The following is a 15,684-nucleotide window of genomic DNA, read 5'->3' as shown; positions in this document are numbered from 1 at the left end:
TTTAGAAATATTTTTTTCCTATCAAAAGTTTATTTTTTTTAATGAAGAGAAAATAAAAATTTAGATCAACATTCAGTTATTTAAAAATCGAATTCCGATTAGTTTTTCGGTCGGTTTTCAATTAATCAAAGCTCAACATTCGACTTTCGAAAAAATGAATTATGGACTTACAGAATCGAATGCGGTAATTAAACGACGTATGTTATGTAAGATTTTGTTTTGTTTTTATGTTTTTAAACACTTTGACACATTTTACACACTTTTCCATTATAAAAAACATGTGAAATGAATTACCATTGTTCTTTTAAAAAATATTACAGTTGTATAAACATGCAACAGTGGTAGAAAATACCATTTCATGCATTAGAGCATTACTTAATATACAGGCACAACTTTAACATTAATCAAAATAGGAAAATATTTTATATTAAAAAGTTTAAATAATAAAAACATATAATATAGGAATTGTTTATATAGTCATTACACATTTATTTTTATCAAAAAATATTTATTATTTTGATGACATTTTTAAAACAATTCATTTATAACTTTTTATTTTATTAGGAACTTCAAACTGATTAAGGATTTTAATATTAGTTAAATTAACTTAATGTTTTTAATTTCATAATTCCTATGTAATCCTAAATGATAATTATTGAGAAAGGTGCTCAAATTATGAAGTGAGATGATGAATGAGGTTGAGAAGGTAAAAAGAATGTGTTAGAAGTGGACTTTGATTTTAATTCAATTTTACAAAATTAGTTTGTAAAATGAAATTTATATTCATTTATATACACTTAATTAGTTTTATTTTTAGTCGATGTGAGACTTCCAACAACATGATTTACGAGACAGATAAATAAGAATAGAAAAATTGCATTGCATGTTTGATGAAAGTGGTGAGATTTCATTGTTGGAGAGAGACAGAAAAGGTGGTGAAGAAGAACGTAAAGGGAAATGTAGGAGGTAACAGTAATAGGTATGTGTGGAGAATAAAGAATAATACTGTGTTGCATTGGTTTTAGGTGTTATTGGGGTTTCTTTTTGTCTGCAGTCTAAAATGGAATATGAAAAATTATAAGCAATATGTGTGGTTGGTTGGTTGGTAGGTTTAAAAGAGTTTTTGTTTGTTGTCTGTGTATTGTAATGGCGAGCATATATAGAACCCATCATTCTAGTTGACTTCTCGTTGTAAAGATGCTTTCCCCCACACTTACCCTTTCTCACCTTTTCTCTTTCACTCAATTCACTTTTCCTATTAATAATGCAACCTTCTATTTTCTATTTTATTTACAAATTCAAAATCATATTTTCAAACACATCAAATTTTTTATATTATTATTTAGGTTTAATTATTTGTTTTGTCCCTATTTTGGTTGAAATATGTCAAATTCGTTCCTTTTTTAAAAAAATATCAATTTCGTCTTTATATAGAAAAAATTTGTGTCAATCAAGTCATTTTCGTTAAAAACAAACTAATTGTGTTAAAAACTTAAAGTGGGTTTTGAATAATAACCACTTCATAGGTCCGATCCCTGATTTTACAGTGGATAAAGTGAGTTTTGAAAGCAATGATTTTTAACGGAGATGACTTGATTGACACAAATTTTTTCTATATGAAGACAAAATTAACATTTTTCTAAATAGGGGACGAATTTGACACACTTTAACCAAACTGGGGATAAAAGAAACAATTAAACCTATTATTTATTATATTTGATTGAAGAATAAGAAAAAATAAATAAATTGAAATAAAATAAAATTACAAGTAGAATTTAGTCTATTTTAAATCAAGTTTTATTCTACCAGATAATAAAAAATTTTCTTGCTGTTTCTTATATACTTGTTTGTGTTATTTCTATCTTACCAAACTAAATCATAAATGCCAATCGAGGTAATGGGCCCATGTATGGACTCGTTGGACCTTGGCCCAAAAAAAAAAAAAATCTCTGGACTTTTGTCCATATTTTGTAAACCAACTTCTAAAGAAGGTACGTTTGGATGCGGTTTTGAAAAATTAATTTTGAATTAACTTGATTTTATGGAATTAATTTTGATTTTTTTTATTGATATATCTTAAAGTTAACTACGTTTAAAATATATCCAGTTATTAAAAACGAGTGTCTTTTTTGATAAAAATTTAAACTTCCTTTCTCACGATACAAGGACTAACATTTTTTCAGCTTCTGTAACTCTTTAAAAACTTAATGTTTGGATAAATTTCATAAAAGGTGACGTAAACAACGCCGTTTTTTTTATAATATAAATTTTAAAAGATTTATTTTCACACGAAATGTTTTTTGAAATTTATTACTTTTTCTTCTCTTTATTTATGACAGATAAGATGAGTGCCAAACATGTTGGTCAATGAAATTATTCAATTTTCTTAGTGAACTCATCCTATCCTCATTCTTTGCTATTATTAAAAATGTTATTGGTGTTATTTTTTTTTTCTTAATTTAATTTAAAAAAAAAAGATTAGATCAAAATAATCTATACGTAAAATGAAAACATGTCATTGACTTGATTCGCTTAACAACAGAGAGTGAGTTTGAAGCCAGTGAGGTGAATGAGAATCCGATCGAAGGAGAGTAACGGTGCAGCATCGAAATTGATGGCCATGGCGAAGAAGGGAAGCTCCAAAGCTACCATTTTCTTCATCTTCGTCTCTTTCATGCTTTTTTGTGCTTTTCTCCCTGTTTTCGCTCCTCTTCCTTCTTTCCATTCTCACTCTCCTCACCGTTCTCATCGCAATACAGTAAGTTTCTTTACTCCTTCTCTCTCTTATATTACTTTTTTTTTTTGCAGCTCAATATTCTCAACTGGTTACACAATTGCATGAGCTAGCTCTTTGCCAGATAGTAAATACTAAGATTGATGTGTTAGTAGAGCCGGTGATATTCCGCTGTGCTGATAGTAACCTGTTAGTGAAAGAGTTTCTAATTTTAGCCTTTTTTTTTATTTATTTATTGAAAATAGGGAAAATGTTATGATATAAGTAATGTCTTCGATTCTTCAAGATAACTTGCACTATAATTTGTTTGTTATTTTCTGCCTTATTTACTAGCTGTGATTGGTGGTAATCAGGTTAACAGAAAGTTTGAGATCGCCAGTGATAGGTTCTGGAGAGACGGTGAACCGTTTCAGATCATTGGTGGTGATTTGCATTATTTTCGAGTGCATCCGGAGGTAGTACATTTCTTGTTGACATCTCTTAGTTTGGAGAGAGGGAGAGGGGTTTTCAGCAATTGCCTAGCTGCACACCCACTGCACATCACGATGGTGTTTCAGTCAATGGAAATATATTTGCTTCTTCCTCTTTAAAGTTGTTTTGGTTCTTTTATCTTGGTATTTTATGATCAGCGGAACAAGAACATGGAGTGAGCTATCTTGCTCTCTTGTTATCTTCATCATAAGGATAACACAGATTGATAAATGTATTTGCCTCATTATTCTGAGACGTGATAACTGATAGGCATTTTGTTTTGTTCAAGTTAAATGCTTTTATATGGTGATGTTGTTTTCTTTCTAACTGGCAGTACTGGGAAGATAGACTGTTAAAAGCCAAGGCATTGGGCTTGAACACAATTCAGACTTATGTTCCTTGGAATCTGCACGAGCCAGCTCCTGAAAAGTTTGTTTTTGAGGGTTTTGCCAACATTGAAGCATTCCTCAAACTTTGTCACAAACTTGGTCTCCTTGTGATGATTCGACCCGGACCATACATTTGTGCAGGTTGGATATTGTATTGTTGAAGATATGATTCATTTTTAAAGATATGATCTCATTAGGTTGAAAGTAAATGGGGATATAAGATGTATTTAATAGATACGCAGATATTTTATTATATTTTGTTACCTAAGTTATCTTGTACTTATAATTATAAATAGATCTCTGTGTATGCTCATAACGTACAATTCTTGTAATCCCACACAGTATTAGGTTAGTGTTCAATCCCCTCTTTTTTTTCTCGCTCAGGTTCTGTTCTTCATGATGAATAGTACCGCTAATGCTTCCTGCTGCCAAACAGTAACTCACAATCAAGACCAAAGGTCTGAGTATAACCATCAACCACCAAGAGTTTTGAAATGATCAATATTACCATCCGTCCAACCTTCACTATATACACTCAGTGATAACCAACAATAGCCATCTTTGGAGGTAAATTTAATCCAATGGAGGAGCAAGAAACATGATACAGTTGCAATATTTAGTATTGAAGTCAATAATTGTGCCATGGAAGCAGCTACAAGGGAAATTACATAGCTGCAACAACTCTTTTCAGCAGCTCCAATTTGGGGACATTTGTGACAATGAGCTTATTTACGATAATCAAGCTGCTCTTCATATTGTATTTAATTCAGTCTTCCATGAAAAGACTAAAAACAGATTTATCGTCATATTGTGAGAGAGAAAGTTTCTCAGGAAAAATCACTACTGAATTTGTCAACTCTAATGACTATGATAGGTTATAGGGTGATAGGGCATAATGGGTAATGGGTTTAGGTTAAAAGGTAGAAGAATGATATAAATAAGACTCTGTTATATTGTCAAAGGGAAGTTAGTCAATTGTATACTTTGTACATACCGGTTTCGAAACTGGTGAGGGGGGTTAGGCCCTCAAGTTACACTTTGTACTCAGTGATTGTTACTGTGAATAACATACCCATTGTTTGATTTTTTTTGTCTTGTGTAAGTGCATATCAGTGGTGAAGGTGACTGTTAGGTTCTTACACTAAAGGTACCTAACAGACTAGCTAGCAAATATGCTGACAAAATCTCTCAAGGGGTTTCATATTGCTCATATATGCAGCAAGCTTGACAGATTTTGCATATATGTTCTAGCTTGAGGGGAAATCTTGAAGATATGATCAAATTAGGTTGAATGTAAATCAGAATATAAGATATATTTAGAAGATACGTAGGGATTTTATTTATTACCTCATGTCCTGTACATATGATATGATTATAAATAGATCGATATGTGTATGACCATAAAACACACAAGTCCTGTAATCTTACCTACCGATATATTACAACTTAAATGCCTGTTAACTAAATTTATCAAGGAACTTCAAGTTTTTTTAGATTACCAAAACATAATATGCCGATTCTCATATATACCTTTTAGTGAAGAATGTAATTTTTGGGTTGTACTCACTTATATTATGTCTCTTTCAACAAAATAGCAGAATTGTAAAACCCACATCATGCAAGTTCCATGATAGTTTTAGATCTCCTCCCCGACTTAATCTATTCAGATGCCACATACAAGATTATATGGAATATTGTTATAACTATGTTAGATTCACTTACTAAAACTTTTATTAAGGCCAAGTTTCTCCACTCTAAAAGCCTTCCTTTGCTCTTCCTTTTCTAGTTGTAGTTTTTGATGTATGGTTTTGTTCTGTTGCTGACGTTTCGTTTAATAAATGTCTTGAATCACAGATCTGAAATTCATTTGACTGCTTTACTTCATCCTGCTTATCTGCAGGATCATGTGTCAATTATAAACTTTAATGATTTGCTGTTCTCATTTCCAAATCTGAGAGACCTGTCAACGTTATTATCCCAATTCACAGTGACAAATTTTCTTTTTTTTCCTTTGTAGTATGACAACAAGAGAAGGCAGTATGTGTTCTCTATTGCCAATCCAAAGTTTGTCTGGCTGGCCATTGTCATCTTTTGTCACAATTATTTCCATTTCTTATTCTTTACGATGATATAGAGAAGGAAAATAATGTTTAGCTTCTGTGTGCTCTGCGCTAACTTTGACATTGTTCTAGAATGCTATCTTATCTATAGATCTTATTTCCTCGTGTATTTAATCCCCCACCTGGAATCTTCATTGGTGTTAATATTTGTTTAAAATGGTGAACAAGAATTCCAGATGATGAGTTACTGTTGATTTGTTTCAGAGTGGGATTGGGGCGGTTTCCCAGGTTGGTTCCATTCCATAAACCCAACTCCCAAACCAAGATCATCTGATCCTACTTATCTTCAACTGGTATGTTTTTCTTTATATATTTTACTATAACATTGGTCTTCCATGCAACTAACTTCTTTGTACTCAGTAATCTTATGGTTGGAGTTGTATTTTTTATGTTTTTTATTCTATAATTCTATCTCTTATATGCCTTTCTGTTTTTCTGCTTTCCCATCATGTTTTTCAATTTTGGAAACAAAGCTCAATATGACTCTTGGTGTTTTATAATTTATTCATATTTTATAAGATATTCTCTCGCATGTTTCGATGTTCTTTCCTCTCCATTTAAACATTTAAGTTCTTTTAGTCTTGACAGTTTCTGTTTTGTCTGCTTGAGAATCCTGACTTTCGAAGAAGAATGTGAATGCAGTATCCTCTTATATACGTGGGAATCAATGTTACATGAATTGCAGTTATGTTGTCTTGATAATTTCAACATCATCCTTATGATTCTTGGGCTCAAAATCTCAATCATGTCTACTATAATGGGTTGTAACCCCTTGTTTGATACCATGAGTGTTTCAGTAAAGGAGCCTGGAGGTTGAGATTGTTGTTACCTCTTCTGAGATCTGGCTTCTTAGGTCTGCATGCCTAGCTTCTGTTGCATCATCTTAAAGTTAAATTAAGATTATGGTAACATGTAACCTCAAAATTTGAATTGAGCTCAATCCGCTTGTGACAATTGGAGAATGCTGGTATCATTTAGAAAGTTATTGAACAATAGTCAAGTGTAGATGTTGTAAGGCTATAACATTGCCTGTCTCTCTCATATTGATACCACAGAATCAACCTCGTTGAGAAATCCTTTAGTGCTTTGATGTCAGGCTATGCTCAATTAAACCATCAATTTGTTATTTTTAAAAGGGAAAAGGTGAACTTTTTTGTGGCTTCATTTTAACAATGTCTTATAGTGGTTTAAATGGAGTATGATAAACAAAGCATTATGATCATTGAACTCGTAGCATTTATGTAAACAACTCTAGATTGTGAATTAAGTAATGTGATTTTGGAAAGGATGTCTATGTGCATGAAAGCATTTGGTGTACGTTGTTGTCCAAGTTTATACATTACTTTCATTGAAGTTTGGACTTATTATAGTTTGAAATTTAAGGTTGAAAGATGGTGGGATAATCTGCTTCCAAAGTTTGTTCCTCTCCTATATGACAATGGAGGCCCTATAATAATGGTTCAGGTATGTTGTTTTGGGTAGTGTTTGTTGAGTGTATTTACCTGATTGGCATTATTATCCAGATGTTTATAAAACATAAAATATGTTGAAGTTCTACGTTCTGACTTCAAAAACAAGACACTTTATGTGCTTAAGGTGTTAAAATGGCATAATTTGCTTCTTCAAGTTATAGGAGTATGATGGAGAATGAAAAGAGATATTCTGAATTATTGATATGATATGTGTTGTAGGAAAATTACTGAAACCATATACTAATCATTTTAGGTCATTAGTATAATGATGTTACACAAAACTTGATTGATACAAGCCTGACCCTGACCCAATAATGTCAGTAATGTCTAAGATTAAAAAAGAAAAAAAGGAAACCTATTATTTTTACCATTTCTCTTCTTATTTGTTCTCTCTAAAACTTAAGCTATGTGGTTTGCTTACATTTAGTGGAAAGTAGTGTGTCTAAATATGCACGAATTCCTCTCTACTCATGTGAATCCCTGAATGCTTAACTTTATTTATTAAGATTGGACTTAATGTCACAACTATTGAATATTTTTCAAGATTTGTGCATTTCTTCTATTTTGATGTTAACCACTTATCTTATGAAAGGAGAATTATATTAACTTATGTGACATCATTTGACAGATTGAAAATGAGTTTGGTTCTTATGGAGATGACAAAGCATATCTCCATCACCTGGTCATCCTGGCTAGAGATCATCTTGGCCATGATGTTATTTTGTAAGGGTTATGTTTTTTAACCCTCTCAATTTATTGTTCTTAAGCTGGAGTATTTTCTGCAATATGATATATAGATGCTATAGTAAAAGATGTTGGTTTGTAGGACTAGGGTCATCTTAAGAGTTAGACCATGACTTTTAGTTCTCCTCTTTCTGTTTGTGTATCATTCAGTCTCAGTAATTTAAATGCCTAAGTTTCCATGTGAAGAAAAACGAAAACAAGATAGTGATACAGAAATGGACCAATTGGAAAAAGGAGAGAATGTACTGAAAGAGGAGGGTGAAGTGGAAGAAGCTAAGTCAGGACAAAAAGAAGTCAGGCAACCCCAAATAGTCCAATTTTTTTTAACTATTGAGGGTAAAAGATTAGTTAGTAACGGACATGACTACTAGTTTCCAGTCAAACAATTAAATTGATAATTTTAGACATTATGAATGTTGCTACTTATTATTTCGTTTTCTTCACTTAATCTCACTTTTGCAAACATAGCCTCCAAGATGGAATTCATAGGTGTCTTGCTCTTATTGTATCTCAGAAATATGCAATTTGTAATTTTATTGCATCTTCATAATTAACTTTACAAAATTTAGTTTACAGTCTCGTAGGAATTCCTGTCCAAACATAATATAATTTGTATAGGGAATGGAAAAAGATGGTAAACAGTTTTTTGTATAACCAATCATATGGTGACAGCTAAAGTTCTCTTTTCTATACACATTCTCGAGTGGTCTCTATACTGTTTCGAGGCAAGTAAGATAATTTGCTATAGTAGTATATTTTTCAGAAAAAAGTATTGATTTGTTTATCAACAAAGAAGGATTGGTTAAACGTGAAGTTGAGTTTCAACTTTTGAAGTTCTATTTATAATGTTCAAGTATAACCCTAGAAGTCCAAAATTTAAACCGATAATGGTACAAGTCAATGTCATGGTTAGTTTGAGTCCAATCTCCTTTTTTGTTAATCTTTTCCTTATATTCACTGTTTTCAGATACACTACAGATGGAGGCGTGAGGGAAAATCTTGAGAAAGGATCTATTCGTGGGGATGCTGTCTTTTCAGGTGAAAATTTCTCATTATTAATGTTAATTTAAGGTTTTACAAACGTGTTCACTGTCCTCTCTCTCCCTCCCTCACTGTGTAAAGATATGTGAATAAGGAATAGTCTCAAATTATCTGACATGCCACATCCATTACAGATTTGTGTGTGCCTGTGTGTTTGTGAACTCCAACCTTATTTTTTTATCCCTATTAATTTTTTATTGACTGATATATATCTGTGTGTACTTCTGTAGCTGTTGATTTCAGTACTGGCGATGATCCTTGGCCTATATTCAACTTACAAAAGGAGTTCAATGCCCCAGGAAAATCACCACCTTTGTCAGCGTAAGTGTAGTCCTATGAAATATAATTTTTGTTTATCAGATGCTAAATACTCAAAGTGCTTGTCATATCAGCGAATTTTACACTGGGTGGCTTACACACTGGGGAGAGAAGATTGCCACGACAGATGCTGATTTTACAGCAGCTGCTCTTGAAAACATTTTGCGAAAAAATGGTTCTGCAGTCCTCTATGTATGTCTCGATCTCTTCCTTTCTACCGTTTGAAAATCACATTCTAAAGAATCCTCTTCGTTTGGGTTTTCTAATTTTTAGATGGCACATGGTGGGACTAACTTTGGATTTTATAATGGAGCCAATACTGGTGTAGATGAGGCTGACTACAAACCTGATCTCACTTCTTATGATTACGTTAGAAATCTTCTAACCCTTATGTTGCACCTTCCATTGTGAACTGTCATATGCATATTGCAAACCGGACTGACTATCACATATCCAGGATGCACCAATTAGGGAATCTGGTGACGTTGACAATTCAAAATTCAATGGTATGGGTCTAATGATTTTCACTCATTTTTAAGCTATCAATATTCTGTTGTACTATTTTGCAAATCTTTAGCCTAGAGCACTTTGTCATGCTGTGGAAGCAATATTCAGAGTCAAATAGAAAGTGTGCCTAAATAACTGTCTGGTTATGCTAAATACATCCAAATTCTACCTTTAATATCTAATTATGTCTTTCTATCTTTTATAATTTCCATGTTTACTATATTGTTATGAACATAGTCGAGGTTTCAAAATCACACCCTTTGTAACTTGGGTTTCAGAATATAGAAATTACTCCTGTTTTATAGGTAAAAGAAATATGATGTTGTTACAGTTTCTGTTCGTATAGAGAAAGAAAACATTCTTCATAGAACACATTGGACAAAAGCAGGTTTTAAGAAAGTTATACTTTCTCACCAGTCACCCTCTCACATATTATGATAGAGGATTACAAGTATATGCCAGAAAGAATAAAGGCGGGAAGTAGAGAATTCAGTCAAGAGTTAGTTAGAAGAATAGGTGAGTATAAATAAAGAGTTACTTGAATACAATATTGTTAGACTTCTTTAATCAAGAATTTAATAACACGTATGATTCACAGAGAACAGACCTAAACCAATGAATAGACTCGTCTTATTCAATGAATTCAAGAATACAAATTTATCAAAAACACTCAAGGAAGCCAGATCTTCCACTGGACTAAGTTCCAGTAAACTCAACAAACAAAATATGAATTGAATAATCTCCGCCCTTTTCAACGAACTCTTTATTTATACTCTCCTATTCTTCTAACTAACTGAATTCTCTACTTTCCGTCTTTATTCTTTCTCACATATACTTTTAATCTTCTATCATAGTATGAATCAAAATTATGTGGAACTTTACAATCTACAATGTTTAATACTTTAATTACTTCCGTACTGGCATAAAATATCATATATTCAATTGAAGAATGTCTTCTCGTTTATTCAAACTATAATTCGTTCCCCTTCTCATTCTGTCATTATTTGTTAAACTTTGTTATTTTCAATATAATCATCCAAGCAAGATTTTAAATTTGTGCTTGCATATGTTTCAGCTATTCGAAGGGTTATAGCCAGATATAGCTCAGTACCTCTTCCATCTGTTCCCCCTAATAATGAAAAGGCAAGATATGGACCAATTCACTTACAAAGAAAGGCTTTTTTATTTGACACCTTTGATTTCACCAATTCCACTAATGTGTTTGAATCTGAAACTCCAATGCCAATGGAGTACGTGGGCCAGGTATGTCATTTCTTTTCATAACTGTGAAAGATTCCTAAATTCCTAAACTGTTCTATTTAATATTAACCTCTGGGTTCAGTTGTTTGGTTTTGTATTGTATATCACTGAATACAGAGCGAAGAGAGGTGGAAGAATTTTGTTCATACCAAAGGTGCTATTTTAATTCCTTCGTCGGTTCTCATTTTGTTTTGTAGCTACTTTCTTCTGACACTATCATCTTATTTCTATTACCCATAGCTACAAACTTTACAGAATGTCTCATCAATATAGCTTCTCTAATACAAGAAATGATAAATGTGCAGTTACATGACAGAGCTCAAGTATTTATTTCATGCCCTTCTGAAGAAGATGGTGCTACGCCAACTTATGTTGGAACTATCGAAAGGTGGTTAAATAACAAACTAAGTCTCCCTGATGTTAAATGCCATTCTAACATCAACTTGTTTATTCTGGTATGTAGCTGCTTTCTTATGTATTCTTAAATCATTTTGTAAAGAATTTAATTTTGGCCGATTTTTGAGCTTATGTCGTGGACTAAGCAAATATCAGTTTTGATTATTTTGCTTTGTGGGAATTCATTTGGTCTTCATCCTCCATTGTGGAGATAATGAGAGAGTACCGGAGAATTTAAATATTTATTGACGACTTGAACTTTTGGTTTCAGTAGGACTTAAAAGAGAACCATAAGTCCAATACACCTTTTGCTTTACGCTACTCAGAAGTTAGCGTAGATAGTCGTTAAAATTGTGTGTTTTTAGTATTTAAATTTTTTACACGTTAAGTAGAACATTTGTTTTTAGTTAGTCCTTAGAGAATAACTAAAACCACATCATTTTTGTTCAATGTGTTGAGACTGAAAACATTTAGAATATATTTTGTTAAAAAAATTACCATTTCAATTATTTCAAGGAACCAAAATATATTTACTTGATGAATAATATAAGCTTTAATTATGTTTTTAGTCTCTAAAATTTGGAGTGAATCATGTTTTGGTTCTCTAAATTAAAAAAATAATATATTTTAGTCTCAAATTTGTATAAAATGATTTTAGTTTTTAAACATTAAATTTGAGACTTAAAAACGTTTTTATAAAAAAAAATCGTTTTAGTTGTTCAAATTTAGTGTGTAGGGGTTAAGATAACATATTTATACTTCAAGTATCTAAAAAATGATTTTTTTTTTAATTTGATGGACCGTACTTATATTTACTCTAAATTTAGGGGGCTAAATACTTTATTAAGTAATTATGTTTTTCTTAATATTTGAATTAGCCTGATAAGTGTTAGAAGTTAGTTGCCGAATTGATACATTTCATTCGACTTTTACAACTTGACATTATTTATTGGTTAACTTCTTACTTTAGTTGTATAGTTTGTTATCCCTGATTGTGATAAATCAGATGCCTCAACTTCTGAGCGGTTTACTTCAGTTTATAATATGTTATGGGATTTAGCCGAATACTTTCTTCTGCATTTTGTAGGTTGAAAACATGGGTCGTGTAAATTATGGGGCTTACATCTTTGATAGAAAGGTATAGGTCATCTGAAGCTGATGCTCTAAATGTTTTATGATAATTGGTTGATGTTTGACACGACATCTACAGGGCATTCTGTCTTCAGTTTATCTGGACGGGGAAAAAGTAAAAGGGTGGAAAATGTTTCCTATTCCCTTGCACAACCTGAATGAAATGCCAACCTACAATCCTATCACGCAGGCTTCCTACTCTGCATTCAGTGAAATAAGATCATCCAGAAAAAAGTTGACTTATAAGCATGGTATGTACTAAAATACATTCTGGGTGTGTGGAGAGATGCCTTTTGCTATCATTAATGCTCATTTGTATCTCGTAACATTCTAAGTCATCATTTTTACGTATTCTAAATCGTTGATATCAAGTATTGATCAATGTGTTTCTTTTTCTGCAGAGAATACTTCCAAAGAACCTGCATTTTATTCAGGGCACTTCTCAATTGATAAATCAAGTCAGGTCATGGATACGTTTATATCATTCAGCAACTGGGGGAAAGGCATTGTGTTTGTTAATGACTTCAATATAGGAAGATATTGGCCGGTAAAGTAAAATAGTATTTTATTCCTCTTAAATAAATTACAATTGTGATTATGTTGCATAACATATGTTTTCCGTTCCAAAATCATAGTTGTTTTAAACTAGGGCACATCCATTAAAAAAAAGTTCACTATTATATGAAGCAGTTTTTTGAAATTTAATGCTTTAGTAGATAGATATAAATAGGGGTACAACAAAAAAAATATTACAAATGATATCCTGGATTTGTAAAACAACTTTAGTTTTGGAATAAAACGGAATTGATAAAACAACTATAACTTTACAAGATTTTAGAAGGGAAAAGTAAGTTCTCCAACAATGATGTTTTTGCTTTTGGTTCTTTGATAGTTGAGAGGACCACAATGCAATCTCTACGTTCCTGCACCAATCCTAAAGCAAGGAGACAACTTTTTGGTATGTTCCCGGAATAGCTTTAATTTGACTCTAACACCTATATTTGTTTTATATGATGCAAATTTGCTAATTGTAATTCTCAACTCATAAATATCTTCTATTGGAGATGTTACAAGACTCTAAGGACATGGTTCTTCCAACTATTATAATTGTGATTTATCTCAGAAAAGTTATATTCACTTGAGAGAATCACATCCAAATTTGATTACATTCTCTTCAACCAATAATGTGCAGGTAATACTTGAGCTGGAATCTCCAGATCCTGAACTTGTGGTACACACAGTCAGTGAGCCAGACTTCACATGTGGCTCTAGTGGGATGAGCCTTCATCAGCTTTAATAAGATCTCAGAAAAAATGTATGACAGTTGAAAATACTTTAAGAAGTTGAAGTTCAATACAATTTCTTACCTTCAATAGATTCTAAATTACTGCACATATAATATGGTAGATAATATAACTATTGAAACATTAACCATTGACTCTTAATTAATAGCTACGACTGAGTAACCAAAATAATCTTAGCACTACACTTTAAATCTCTTTACATTGAAGTAACTAAAACTTAGCATTTAATGTGTTTGAAACAATGTTGTATTCTCACATTGTCTCAGTAGTTTCCCTCTTTTTTGTTTGTGCAGAGTAAATTCAGTCAAGGGTAAAATATTAATAATCTCTTCTGAAGTGTACAAGTTATTGAAGAAGAAAACTTTATCAGTTTTCACTTTTATTCTTACATTATAAATTAATATTTATACTTTTTAGACATAAGCTTCCACTCCTTTATTTATATATTTTTAATAGTTTTATTTTAGAAATGCATTTACAGAGTAACTCAATTGCAAATACAAAGTTTTCTCTCAATGGTCTCAAAATACTTAGATATATCTTTAAGGTCTTGTTTACTTGAGTGAATTTGGAAGAGAGTAATTGAGAGGATTTGAAGATAAATTTTTTTTTGTTGTTTATTTGAATAGATTTGGAGATAAGTGAGAGTAGATTTGAAAATAAATTTTTTTTAATCTGTCACATAAATTAAATTCTACATTAATCTTCACAAACTTTACTTCCAAATCCACTCTCGTTTACCTTCAAATTCATTTAAATAAACAACAACAAAAATTATCTTCAAATCTATTCAATTACTCTCGTTCAAATTCAATCAAATGTGTAATTGTTACTTTTAATTGTTTACCTTTTTCAACAAACTTTTTTAACACTTTCTAAATTAAATTTCAATATTTTTATGAGGTTATTATTAGTTTACTAAATACTTAGTTTTTTTTTTATTAGTAAAATACCAAATATTTAGTTGAGTGGATAAAATTATACTTGATCGTTTTTTCAGATATTACATCACTTTCTGTATAAAGCTAATTTTATATAACTTTATGATGATAAAACTATTGAAAACTTAACATATATAATAAAATTATTATTATTATTATAATTATGAAATTAAATATAAATAATTTTATTATAAATAGGTTCTATTTATTTTATAGGTAGTTTTATAATTAAAAAGTTATTAAGTTTATAAAAACAAAAATATTTAAAGAATAAATTTGGAAAACAAATTTAGACAGACAAAATAATTTCTTTTATATATATATATATATATATATATATATATGTGTGTGTGTGTGTTTGTGTGTAGTTTATAGGTATAAATAAATAATGTTATAATTTCTTGTTATCATTGTAAATATCAAATTTCATTAAAATTAAACAATAACAACAACAAATTTGTCTTTATACTTTTTTAAAAGAAAAATACCATTAAGTTAGTTTCGAATATATTATTTCTCTTACCCAACTTTGTTTCTTTTTTTTTATTGTTTAGAACAACGTTAGTAGTTTTTTTTTTAATTTAATAAATAATAAATTTTCGTCCCACTTACCACATTCAATTAATAATTACATTTAGAACAGATTTTTCTAAACATATCAATACTTATTTTGTTATGATAGACATTATTAAAAGTTAAAATTGACTTTATGTAAATTATTCATCATAAATCTTAAACATAATTTATATAACTACAAAAATCTAATTATTGTAAAATTTAATTCTAATATTATTTATTTATTTATTAATCTTATGTAAAAATAACCATTAATTGTTTATACACAAATACCTGTTGA

At 30.8% G+C, this 15,684-nt stretch overlaps 1 protein-coding gene across 2 annotated transcripts; it reads left to right on the top strand.

Moving 5' to 3' along the window:
* Nucleotides 1–2,459: 2,459 nt before the first annotated feature.
* LOC106762651 (beta-galactosidase 17) lies at nucleotides 2,460–13,958 on the top strand. Of its 2 annotated transcripts, XM_014646667.2 has the most exons (19): nucleotides 2,460–2,758; nucleotides 3,088–3,189; nucleotides 3,540–3,735; nucleotides 5,919–6,007; nucleotides 7,098–7,178; nucleotides 7,815–7,909; nucleotides 8,898–8,968; nucleotides 9,202–9,292; nucleotides 9,364–9,481; nucleotides 9,563–9,658; nucleotides 9,747–9,795; nucleotides 10,872–11,059; nucleotides 11,139–11,210; nucleotides 11,362–11,511; nucleotides 12,540–12,590; nucleotides 12,663–12,834; nucleotides 12,985–13,130; nucleotides 13,476–13,541; nucleotides 13,776–13,958. In XM_014646667.2, exons 1-19 carry the CDS (start codon nucleotides 2,570–2,572, stop codon nucleotides 13,878–13,880), a joined length of 2,127 nt encoding a protein of 708 aa, XP_014502153.1. In that variant the 5' UTR covers nucleotides 2,460–2,569; the 3' UTR covers nucleotides 13,881–13,958. The 2 variants fall into 2 exon arrangements, with proteins under 2 accessions (XP_014502153.1, XP_022637173.1); XM_022781452.1 differs by lacking the exons at nucleotides 2,460–2,758; nucleotides 3,088–3,189 and adding an exon at nucleotides 3,197–3,437.
* Nucleotides 13,959–15,684: the final 1,726 nt, after the last annotated feature.

The sequence above is a fragment of the Vigna radiata genome, chromosome 5 (assembly GCF_000741045.1).
Source record: "Vigna radiata var. radiata cultivar VC1973A chromosome 5, Vradiata_ver6, whole genome shotgun sequence".
Taxonomy (NCBI): domain Eukaryota; kingdom Viridiplantae; phylum Streptophyta; class Magnoliopsida; order Fabales; family Fabaceae; genus Vigna; species Vigna radiata.
The sequence above is the reverse complement of the archived record's forward strand: the minus strand, read 5'-3'. Positions and strand labels throughout refer to the sequence as shown.

What these genes read in the sequence shown, in the direction of transcription:
- LOC106762651 (XM_014646667.2), top strand. Translation starts at nt 2,570, where the DNA reads ATGAGAATCCGATCGAAGGAGAGTAACGGTGCAGCATCGAAATTGATG. An exon ending in ATGGTTCTGCAGTCCTCTAT is followed by an intron (nt 9,482 to 9,562) that starts GTATGTCTCGAT and finishes TCTAATTTTTAG; the next exon opens with ATGGCACATGGTGGGACTAA. An exon ending in ATATAGGAAGATATTGGCCG is followed by an intron (nt 13,131 to 13,475) that starts GTAAAGTAAAAT and finishes GTTCTTTGATAG; the next exon opens with TTGAGAGGACCACAATGCAA.